Genomic DNA, 12,826 nt, shown 5'->3' with positions numbered 1-12,826 from the left:
ACTCTCACTTTTACCCCTTGGTTCCCAGCTCTGTTTGAGCTGTGAAGAAGTGACCCTGTATATTGTCCACTAGCTTAAGACAGCATCCTGTTAGAGGCCTTCCAATTGTTTCTGTAACTGAGCCTTTAGTAATGGATCATGCCAGCTGCTTCTGAATGGTAGGGCATAGCACAAAACCAATAAATTTTGTGTGTTTTAAGAGTCCATTGCCACACTTCCCTATATACTTGATTGAAAGTATGTACGGGATATTGAAACACAGGTTTAAACTGTGTGGGTCCACTCATGTGGGTTTCTGTGTATAAGTGGACTGGCATGTTGTTCAGGGGTCAACTGTATTTTTCATCTGCAGTTGGAAATCTGCAGATGCAGAGTGCTGACTTAAGTGATACATGGATTTTTGACTGTGGATGGCTGGTGCCCCTAACCCCTGAGTTGTTAAAGGGTCAATTGTATATTATAGTTAGGGAAGGAAAATCTAGAATACGTGTCTGTTCTTGTAAGGACAAATCACTGTCCCCCCTCTATGATACGTACTCTCTAATGTTATTTTTCTACCAAGTGACTGGTCCTTTCTGGGAAGGTCCCATATTAGAAGCTTAATATCATCTTCGGCTACTGGGGGGTGGCACTCAGCAGTGCCATGGTGGGAGGAAGAGCATGTCATTAGACTCATGCACAGCCTCCATTCTTGCCACCTTGACCACTTTGTATTTTGAGCAAGGTGGGCAGGGAAAGTGTCTGTGACATCTACTGGATAGATGATCTTGCCAGTTGATTTTGGAGGGCTCCTTCTGCAGTGGGTGCCCTCTGATGGTCATTTATGTGATAGATAACAACATGAATATTTTCTTATTATCCCTAGTCTAAGAAATCTATTCTTATACTTAACTTCTCCCACCATTTTCTAATTTTCAATCTTGTTCTTTACAAGTCCTTGACCAGCCAGCCTACCCATGAGTATCTAACTGCCTGTGGATCAGTGTAGAGGTGTACTTGAGGTCATCTCTACTGCTACAAAGAATGTACAACCAGATGTTTTTTTCCCCAATGTTCTTTCCACTGTAGGATTTTCTTTGCATTGTCTTTCAGGGTCACACTTCAGTGGTGCTAGAATTATTTATAATTCAGACTTGTGCTTTGTCCTATTCTGCTTGAACACGGGGAACTCTCCATGACGCCAGAGGTGTGGAATGAGGGAGAGGTGGAGAAGCAGTGGGAGCAAGTTCCATTGGATTCTGACTCACATATTCATGCTGTTTGTGCTTATCTGCTTGGCCTAGTCCAGATGTGTTTTTTCTGTTTAAAAGTGGAAAGCTGCTGCACATGTCCAGTTTTATTCTTCAGAGCTTCATACTGTACTCAGTTCATGATGGTTGTTTCAGGTAACATAGTCTTTGAGAGTCCCATGGTCACGTGTTCCGTCTCTGCTGCAGGGTCTAGTAGTAAACCAGTAGTTGCTTTGCAAATGGAAAATAGTTATTGGCAGAAGAGGTCATGCCCATACTCCCTGGAATGTGCACCATCATTCTATTGGAAGCCAGATATCTATCTGCTATGGACATTTCCAATACCATTGGATATGCTGAGTCCTAAGGCCCAGGTGGCAGCTTGAACCACAGCCTGCTTGAACCCTTTCTTACCTTGGATCCCTCTGTAAGTCTTATTAGTTATCTAGTAAGCAGTATGCCCAGAATCTGAAGAAACCCACCAAGTTTCATGCCTCTTTTTTTCCCCTTGTAGTGGGCAGTGCAAAATGAAGCAACTTCTCTTTCACTTTAGGTCTATTTTTATATGCCTCAGACCACTGGAACCTTAGAAGCTTCATTGATGTGACAAGTCCCTGAACTTTCATGTGATTTAACTCTTATCCTCTGCCATCTGTATTTTTTTTTTTTTTTTTATTAAGGCATCAAGAGAACTTGTTACTCCTTTCTCTCCAGGTCCAGTTAGCATAATGTTGTTAAAAATCAGTGTAACTCTCTATGGACTATCATGCAACTAAGGGACTTTTGGAATATGTTTGACTGAGACGGAGAGTTGATATTAATTGCTAGGTGACAGTGAAGGGCTTCTATCTTGGAGGCAACTTGCCTCTGATTCTTTTTTTTTTGGGGGGGGGTGTGTGTAAGAATTAGGGGTGGGAGAGCATTTGCTTGATAATTAGCTGCACTACTAGTTACCAAAAGCTGTGCTGATTTCCTGCAGCAAAAATTCTCCATCTGCAAACATGGTTGGCAAGTTTATGATACTTCATTATCATTCTCCAAAAACTACTTGACTTGTATTGGCCAAATAATTGAGTTAAATGAAGTTGTAGTAGGCATCTTTCAAATCTCTGGTGGCACTAATCTCTGCAGTTCCCCAGGCATATTTAGTTGCTTTGATTTACTATCTTAGGGAAGTGAAACGAGTGGTCCAGTGGTGTTTTTAGTCCTATAGTAATCTTCATTCCTTGGTCAGAGAATGAATATGAGGATTTGCCAAGTACTGAAGTATGTACTGTATGTTCTGGGACTGGGAAAATAGCACTAGTCCTACTCTGAGATAGATGTGAGCCATGATTCCCTTCAATCTTGACCTCCAAAGACTTCTAGTCTGACTAATAGAGTATGGTTTGGGAATCCAGGGATTAGTGTCAGTTTAGAAACAAGATATAATCTAGGAAAAGGGCAAAAATTAATTCATTTGAGCTTGACAGATTTCAAGATTTTAAAAGCAAGATATGTGAAACTTTAACATGTTTGTAGGCAGGGGGGAAATTCTATATCGAGGGGATATTGCAGTTAATAGAGCAGGATTTCTGAAGATACTACGGAGGATCACCACTAGTAGAAGAATCATTCTTAAACAGGCGGGAATGATAGGTACATGTAACAGAGGGGGAAGATAATTGATAGATGGTGGAAGAGTGGTTGAAGTTAAGGATCTTGGGAGAACGGAGAAGAAAGTAGCCCTAGAAAGATTGTTGTGAGAAACTGGAGGAGATTAAGGAGCAGGAGAAATTAATGTGGCTGAACAGGAAGACTGGGAGAGAAGTAATAAGGGCAAAAGGATAGAAATCGTAGGCATTCTGGTTTAAAATTGTCAGCATCAGAGGGATGAGCTGTCTTCAAGAGTGTGATCTTGATTGTTGTCCCTTAATGGAAGTGAAGATCATAGGAATTGAAGTCAAGGAATTTTGAAGCTGTGTTACTCAATGGATCAGATATACCTTCAGTCAGGTAACTTAGAGTGATGGCAGAGATGGGTTAGAAAGGGAGAGTCTGAGCCTTCAGTGAATGTTGGGGAATTTGGGAGGATAATATAACTTGTATGGCATAAACACAAAGGAAAAGAAGTAAAGAATAATGGGCATATATTAAATACCAGCTATGATTTTAAGTGCTTTCTATGTATTAAATTGCTCCATTGTCATAATAACACTAAAAGGTAGATAGTGTCATTATTCCTGTTTTACAGATGAGGAAACGGAGGTACAGAGAGCTAGAGTAACTTAGCCCAAGATCATACACTTAATTAGTGGTGGAGCTGGGATTTGAATGCAGGCAGTCTGTCTCCAGAACATGTACATTTAATTTGACAGTGATGCCATACTACCCTTGCTCATTTACTGCATGCTCTAAAATCTGTAAATGGTTCAGGAGTAGCAGTGGAAACTAGGTTTCCTGTTTTCCCCTCCTCTAATTTATAGTGAATGAAAGAAAAGGTAGCTTCTTGTCAAGGGGGATTCAAGAGACGTTTCATGTAAGGCTAGAAGGTAGAGAAGGATTTTTTGAAAAGGTTGAATGGCAACAGGAGAGGTTACTTAAAGTAGGGTAGGGACTCTAGGAGGATGGTCAGCTGTGAGGTGGGGAGAGAGCAAGGAGCAAGGAAGAGATGAGAGTGAGTGAGATGTTAGATGACCTGGGAGTTTACAGTTACACCAGCTGCTAAGGATGCCAATCAATGGGATTGAGCATTGCAGGCAGGTACAGGTTAGGGCTCTAGGTGGTGTCAGAGACCTGAGAATTCAAGGAGACTGGGCTTTCCTTATCTTCATGAAATACACATCATTCACTATTTTACTACTGTTAACCTTAGTTTAGTTTACTGTTAACCAAATCCTGTTCTTATGTCTCACCCATATAGCTAGCTGTTGACAGCACTTTCCATAATCTTTTCTGGTTTACTTTTGACATTATCTTGGTTCTGCTTGCTGTCTTTCAACTGATCCAAACTGATTTGTGTAGATTGGTAAGTGCATTGCTGATGTGCTAATTAAGGGATTTTGGGTCTTCTTTCCTACAGTTGCTCACAGTTTACACCTTTAAACACAGAGACTTCATCAACAATATTTTTGAATTTGCTCTTTCTGTTTTCATTTGCTTTCACATAGATCTGTCCAGATGGTTTAGTTTAAGGATGTATGGCTCTTCTCCTATTTTGGAAGGAGGGAAAAAGCTACTGGATCTCTAGGTTTTTGAGCATTTGGGTTGGATGTTATCTAAAAATTCTTGCATGTATTTTAAAAGCTTTACACTGAGAGACATGGCATAATGGATGGAAATCAACTGGAATCATTTAGAAGTAGATTTGAATCTCAATTTTCCATTTGTTAATAATATAATTTCTAAACTGTTATCTATAAATGTATAACATAGTCCTTTTAAAGTTGTTATTGGAATTAGAGAGAACATAGAAAAGTAGTATAAAATCTGGTGTATAGTAGTGCTCATGAAACAGTAGCCATTATTATTGTTATAATCTGGCCTTCTATGTTTTCTGCCTATATTTCATCTTAGCTTTTCCTGTTGCAGCCTCTGAGATTTTTCTGTTCAGTTTGCAGCCCCTGAAATGTTACATTTTATGCCCTCCCATATTTTGTGTTTGAGAACATCAGTGTTCAAACCTAAGATATTTATTTAACTTACTGGACAGATATTCCATGTTTCTTTTTTTTTTTAATATATATATATATATATATATATATATATATATATATATATATATATATTTTAAATATATTTTATTGATTTTTTACAGAGAGGAAGGAAGAGGGATAGATAGTCAGAAACATCGATGAGAGAGAAACATCGATCAGTTGCCTCTTGCACACCTCCTACTGGGGATGTGCCCGCAACCAAGTTACATGCCCTTGACCGGAATCGAACCTGGGACCTTTCAGTCCACAGGCTGACGCTCTATCCACTGAGCCAAACCGGTTTTGGCTTTAAATATATTTTTATTGATATTTTACAGAGAGGAAGGGAGAGGGATAGAGAGCTAGAAACATCGATCAGCTGCCTCCTGCACACCTCCCACTGGGGATGTGCCCGCAACCAAGGTACATGCCCTTGACCGGAATCGAACCCTGGACCCTTCAGTCTGCAGGCTGATGCTCTATCCACTGAGCCAAATCGGTTTCGGCAGATATTCCATGTTTCATTGGTCTGTCTTTTCCAATTGATTGAACACAAGAGGGTGGTGGCCAGTCAGTGTATTTAGCTGTCTCTCATGTCTTAGGTACATTTTTCAGATAGATTGCTCACCACACAGCTAACATGGTAGAACTACATGTGTATGGTCTCTGAGTCTACTTGGTTCGAACTCATCCAGCATCTTGAAGTATCTGCTGCTCTAAGAGGCAGCAACAGATTTTCTCTACTTAACTGAGTATCCTTTGTAGCTCTTGCCTCTTCACATTTCTGATTTACCTCTCATACTTGTTAGCTTCATCGATGTAGGTTTTTTTTTTTTTTTTTTAATCCTATTTGGGGGGCGGGGCATGTTTTTTCACTCACTGACATGGTTTTGATTCTCTTTCTGCTCTGTCATTCTTTTTCCTTCCTCTCTGTTTGGGTTCCAGTCTGATTAGCAATTACTACATTTGAGAGTAGTGAGTCCTTTTACTTTTTTCCTAGCAAATGGTCTAATTTTCACTGGTAGTGAATGTGAACTACCAGGATGATAAAGCATACATAATTTATATCCACTCAGTCACTAGGACATGTTTGAAATGAAGATACTTGGAGAGCACTTGTATGTATATAGCTATTTGGGATTATGGAGTGTACTGTGTGAAATCAAAGAAATATGTTCTAAAACATACCAATCTTAATTATAATGAAATTATTATTATTTATCTTTACAGGGATTTGTGGAACTGACTATATTTCCCACAGTTGCAAACTTGAATAGAATCAAGTTGAACAGCAAACAGTGTAGAATATACCGAGTAAGGATCAATGATTTAGAAGCTGCTTTTATTTATAATGATCCGACCTTGGAAGTTTGTCACAATGAATCAAAACAGTAAGTTATACACTATAAAAGTTGCTATTTCTAACTATCATTTTTTTCACATAATTTGATTAATTTTTTCAGTTGAGTTTTCCAAGATTATTATTAGATTCTGGTTTCCAAGTTTGTTTGCTTTTTTTCTAATTATAATTTCTATTGCTTTTACTACTCTGCACATTCGGTTTAAAAAATTTTACTAGCTCTGCCCAACATAGTAAATTATTAAGTTTTCCTTCTTCAGTCTACAGTTTTAAAGAAGTACTATTGGAGAACTTTAAATAAGTTTTCTTAGCCATTTTTTTTTTACTTTTGATGTTTTAAAAAATATTTACTTCATAAATATTAAATGTAATTTTTAATAAGTTAGATGGTCATCATAATCTATAGACCAGAGACTACTTTAAAATATTCTATAAAAATTTTTAACTACTTTAGAATATCATATAAAATATTCTGTCTGAAATATCTCATTCTTTATCTTAAATATTGCATGTCTTAAAGCTACTTGTTATTTTTATCAGTAAACATATGTTGTGATCAGTTTTTTGTTCTGCTTTTTTCATTTAAATACTTTGTTTTCACTATTCCATGTTTAATATGATAGGCTTCATTTTTTATTATTTTTATGGTCGGTTAACATTCCATTTAGTCTGCTGTAGTTTGAATGCTTATTTTCTAGTTTGGCATTTGTACAATTTCCAGTTGTTGTGATCATAAGTAATGTTGAGTAAGTATTTTGGAACAGATTAGTTATTTTTGCATTTGAATTATAGATTACTTATCATTGTTAAGGCTCTTCTTAGCATTTTACTTGATTGTGTTCCAGTAAGATTTGTACTGATTTAAATACTGGCACTTTTATTTTCAAAGCTTTGATAGCATTGGCTTATATCATTTCTGTGATTCTCAATGTTTTGGGGTAGAATGTTCCAAACTATAAAATCTTTTTTTAAAATTATAAACTGTTTAGTTAAGTACTCCTTTAAATGTGTAATAAGTGCATTAAGGCAGCAGTTTCTCAAAGTATGATTCCCAGACAAGCAGCATCAACATCACCTGGGAATTTGTTAGAAATGCAAATTCCCAAGCATTATCCCAGAACTACTGACTGAAAACAAGAGGTGGGGTCCTGCAGCTTGTGTTTTTACTAGCCTGTCAGGTGATTCTGATGCAAATTAAAGCTTGAGGATCACCATCTAAAGCAGTGTTCCCAACCTTTTTTTGGCCATGCCCCACCTAAGCATCTCTAAAATCCTGATGGCTTCCCCTGTCACATATAATCTTATTATTCAAAAAGTGAACTACTCATGTGGAGGAAGCCTAAAAGGCCATTAACTTGGTCTAAACAAGCTTCCAAAGAACATGGCATCCATGAAAAAGAAAAAGAAAAGAACGAAAGGACAGTTGAAGTACCGAGGAAGAACTCACTTAAGAAATTGTTAAAAAAAATAATAATGTGAAGTGATAGGAAAAAATAGCCAGGCCGAGGGACCCCACTGGTGCAAGATCAGAGCTAGGGAGGGATGTGAGAGGTTGGCCAGCTGGGGAGGGACTGCGGAAGGGCTTCAGGGTGTGTCCAGCCCCTCTCGCTCAGTCCCAATCGGCTGGACCCCAGCAGCAAATTAACCTACGGGTCAGAACATCTGCCCCCTGGTGGTCAGTGCTCATCATAGCGAGCTGTTGAGTGGCCTTAGCATATTATGCTTTGATTGGTTGAACAGCCAACTGGGTGACCGGACATTTAGCATATTAAGCTTTTATTATATAGGACTAGAGGCCTGGTGCACGAAATTCATGCACGGGGGTGGGGGGGTCTCTTCAGCCCAGCCTGCACCCTCTCCAATCTGGGACCCATTGGGGGATGTCCCACTGCCGGTTTAGGCCCAATCCAGGGATCGGGCCTAAACCGGCAGTCGGACATCCCTCTCATAATCCTGGACTGCTGGCTCCTAACTGCTCACCTGCCTGCCAGCCTGATTGTCCCCGCTGCCGGCCTGGTCACCCCCAACTGCCCCCTGCCGGTCTGGTCACCCCTTACTGCCCCCCATGCCAGCCTGGTTGTCCCCAACTGCCCCCCCGCCAGCCTGGTTGCCCCACGCAGCCTGATGTTCAGTCGTTTGGTCGTCCCTCACTAACCCCCCTGCTGGCCTGGTCGCCTCACGCAGCCTGTTTGGTCGACCGTCCGGTTGTTTTGGTCGTGAGGCCCCTGGCTTTTTATATATATGGGTAGTTTTTTTTAAAGTTCCTAATGAAATTAGCCTATAGACTTTTTTTTTTTTTTTTGGTTGTAGGGTAAAAAAATAAAGGATGGTATGTATACACTATTAAGTTACTCAAGGAAAACTAGATTTGGTTTTGATATTTCTGATTATCATCCCAAAGAGGGAACCAGTATGACTTATAAAAACACTATTATTTATTACTTGTAAGATTCATAAGATACAAGACAGAAACATACCAGTTATTCAGAAGAAATGTTGCTTTTTTTTTTTTTTTTTTAGCAATTAGATATGAAAAATATGCCCATGGGTGACATTTTTGAAGGGAACTTTGGGAAAGGCAGATAGTTAAGGTCATTAGCATATCCTTAGATACTTCTGTTACCTTTCCTGTTTCTAAAATAACTTACTTTTTTCAATAAGCCAATAAAATTCCTACTAAAGTTGAAACAAAAAAAATGTATGACAGTTTTTTTAAAAGATATATTTTTATTGATTTCAGAGAGGAAGGGAGGAGGGGAGAGAGCTAGAAACATCCATGATGAGAGAGAATCATGGATAGGCTGCCCCCTCCACGCCCCCTACTGGGAATCGAGCCCGCAACTTGGGCATGTGCCCTTAACCAGGAATCGAACCTGGGACTCTTCAGTCCATAGACCAATGTCTATCCCAGTGGTCGGCAAACTCATTAGTCAACAGAGCCAAATATCAAGAGTACAGCAATTGAAATTTCTTTTGAGAGCCAAATTTTTTAAACTTAAACTTCTTCTAACACTACTTCTTCAATAGACTTGCCCAGGCGGTGGTATTTTGTGGAAAGAGCCACACTCAAGGGGCCAAAGAGCCGCATGTGGCTTGCGAGCCGCAGTTTGCCAACCACAGCAGTCTATCCAGAGAGCCAAACCGGCTAGGGCTGTTTGACAGTTTTGAAATTGAAAATTATACTTAAAATTATCGGTGGTAAAATGTGATCTTTAATACATACAAGAATGTCCTAACATTCAAAGAAGTAATGTACTACTTCGTCACATTTTCTTATTTGTTTTAAAGTTAAGATTCCAGGCCCTCCTATTTTTAATGGAAAGGGTGTGCTTACTTACCTTGGTTGAGATTCAGCCCCTCTGAACTATAGGAGGATTGTAAGAAAGGGAAACATAAGAGACGAAAAGGCATTTCTACCTATTTTAACCAACTGAATGTTAACTTACCTGTACTAGCAACTAAAAACCCAATGGCTTACGTAACATCTTTAAGGCTTTCTCTCTTTTTCTCTCCTCCTCCCCGCGCCCCCTCCTCCAAGCTTATTGTTTGCTGGAAAAATAAAATAATTGCAGCACTTGAAGTTTCTCCAAATATATTTTGTGTTTGAATCTTATGTATTTTAGATAAACCTAATTTACTGGAAAAATTATACATTTAATTCCTATCAAAGAACATGGTAGATATTTCTCATATAGAATCATTTCCCTAAACAACTTTAAGTATAGCCTAAAAAAGATGGATACTGAATTTGCTCAATATCAATGGCTCTATCAAATGGCAGATATTTACGTGGACATTAAAAACAAGAAAAAATAGCCCACTTTATAAATCATTTCAATCTCTGAAATCTGCATGCAATTTTGTTCTGGATAATATTCTCATTGCAGATTATAGTTTGCCTCCATGGGTAGGACTCTTTGGTGTGTTCTTTCTCTTTTTTTCCTTTTTTTTTTTTTCTTTTTCTATATTTCTTCTTAGAATAAAATAAATGTAGACTTTGTCAGAGAACCTCTTTCTGTAGATAGATGGCCTACAGTAGCTGACTTCTTTTCTTCATCTGTGTTTCTTTTCCTTTCCTAGATAGGTGTTGCCACTTTGAGAAGACCTTTTTTATTTTGCTTGAAAAGTCTCAACTTTTCAAAGTTCCAACAATCAATTTCTGTTGGCTGGGTTTGTTTTTTTCCCCCTGTATGTAAACTATCAAAACTAAAGGCAAGGAAAAAATTGAGTGTTGACACAGATGTAGAATAATTAGAACTCTCAAACACTGCTAGTAGAAAAGTAAATTCAGTTTGAATATATGCATACTCTATGATTGACAGTCTCACTCCTAGGTATACACCTAATAGAAGCATGTTCATGTGTTCACCAACAAATTCACACAGAAACGTTCACAGCAACATTTATAATAGTCAACACTGGAAATTACTTAAAGATGCATCAATGGTAGAATAGTAGATTGTCGTGTATTCTCACACTATTGGAATTCCAAACAGTAATAAGAACGAATGACCAACAACTAAATGTAATAATATGGATGGATCTCTCAAACTTAACATCAAGTAAAAGAAGTCAGATACAAGATAATGTATATTAAGTTGTTAATCTAGCACATTAGATGTCATAATAATGAGTTTTCCTTGGTGGTGGGAAGTGGGGCTTGGTTAGTGGTTATCAGAGGGCACAAGAGGGCTTCTAGAGGCTGGTAAAATTCTGTTCTTGTTCTGCATACTGGCTTTGGTTTTGTGAAAGTTCATTGAGCTATATACTTAGAGTATATATACTTTTCTGATGTAAATTGTGCTTCCATGAAATATTTTTAAAATAGAGAAAAATAATTGAATCTTACGGCTTGCAAAATCTGCACCTATAGTTTTTGTTGTTGTTAATCCTCACCTGAGGATATTTTTTCCATTGGTTTATAGAGAGAGTAAAAGAGAGGGAGGTAAGGAGAGAGAGAGAGGGAAAGAGAGAGAGAGAGAAACATGGATGTGAGAGAGACACATTGATTGGTAGCCTCCCACACAAACCCCAACCGGGGCTGGGGATTGAGCCTGCAACCCAGGTGCGTGCACTTGATCGGGAATTGAACCTAAGACTCTTTGGTCTGTGGACAAGTGCTCTAACCTCTGAGCAAAACCAGCCAGGACTGCACCTATAGTTTTAAGAAGTACATGTTCTTTATTTGACAAAGAATTAACAGATTATTTTAATAAAATGTGGATGATTATAATAGACTAGAGGCCCGATGCATGAAATTCGTGCAAGGGGCTCAGCCCTCGCAGCCCCGGCTTCGTCTGGAAGATTGTCCGGACAGTCATCCGGAAGGTCGTCTGGATGGTTGTCTGAATGGTTGTTCTGCTGTTTGGTCTAATTAGCATATTAGCTCTTTATTATATAGGATTCCATCATCTTAATTTTCCAGTTTTTCAGTATCCCCTACAGCATTACTCGTCTTTCAGTTTTATTTCCTTGAGGAGGACTGGGAGTTTGTGGGGTGGGGTGGAGTGGGGTGGTTATAAAGCAAGAGCACATTAATATTTTGTAGTCATTATTATTCTGAAAATTGAAAACATTTATTATAATCTTGCCTTGTAGCTTTTGGCTTTTATGAGATTATTATGAAAGAAAACATTTGATTCTTATTATGAAAGCAAACACTGAAATCCAAACCATGAGAAAAGTATTCCTTATAACTGACTTCCTATTAGATTTCATTTCTAATGACTCACCATTTTATTTGGATTACTTTACCTTTTCTGAGGAAATGAGGACATTAAGAGAATAATTTCCCATAAAGAAACTGAGCAGCTTAATATGTGATGTCTAAATTTGGCATTTTGTGTAACGATTATTTTTTAATTTTGCCTTTCACAGATAACAGGGAAATTATAAGTTTTGTAACTATCTCAAATTTCTTGTTTTTGAAATTTTATTGAAAATAAATTGTAATCTATAGATGTATAAGTAGTCTTTAAAATTAGATGTTACATTAACTAAGTGCTGGCAATGATGAGGAGGAGCAACTGGCAATTTCATATTCTGCTGATAGGAACACAGAGGAACACTATTTGGCAGATTCCTAAAAACTTAACGTATGTTTACCATATCACTCTGGAGCCCCACTTCTGTGTATTTGTACTCCTGAAATGAAAATTAAAGTCACAAAAAAACTGATACTCATCCTATATAATAAAAGCCTAATATGCTAAGTGTCTGGTCAACCAATCGGCCGTTCAACTAATCAGAGCGTAATATGCTAATGATATGCTAAGGCTGCTCAACTGCTCGCTATGATATGCACTGACCACCAGGGCACAGACAGTTGACAGGTCGACCAGTTGCTAGGACATGCACAGATCACCAAGGGGGCAGACACTCCGACTGGTAGGTTAGCTTGCTGCTGGGGTCTGGCTGATTGGGACTGAGTGAGACGGGCCAGACATGCCCTGGAGCCCTCCTGTGGTCCCTCCCTGGCTGGACAACCTCCCGTGTCTCTCCCCAGCCCCGATGGTGCACCAGTGGGGTCCTTAGCTTGGCCTGTGCCCTCTTGCAATCTGGGA

The 12,826-nt window shown here is 38.7% G+C and overlaps 1 protein-coding gene across 6 annotated transcripts in view; it reads left to right on the top strand.

The window, feature by feature from the left end:
* TAF2 (TATA-box binding protein associated factor 2) overlaps positions 1 to 12,826 on the top strand; it is a 72,162-nt gene that overhangs the window by 1,795 nt on the left and 57,541 nt on the right. For 4 of the 6 annotated variants that reach the window (XM_080646238.1, XM_080646237.1, XM_080646236.1 and 1 more), the window contains exon 3: positions 6,134 to 6,294. In XM_080646238.1, coding sequence (XP_080502364.1) covers positions 6,134 to 6,294 — 161 coding nt within the window. Of the gene's footprint in view, positions 1 to 6,133; positions 6,295 to 12,826 lie in introns of those variants that run through there. The other 2 variants (XM_080646240.1, XM_080646239.1) reach the window with 1 other exon arrangement.

This window comes from Plecotus auritus, assembly GCF_963455305.1.
Source record: "Plecotus auritus genome assembly, chromosome: 11".
NCBI lineage: Eukaryota > Metazoa > Chordata > Mammalia > Chiroptera > Vespertilionidae > Plecotus > Plecotus auritus.
This window is presented reverse-complemented; position numbering and strand designations above follow the sequence as displayed.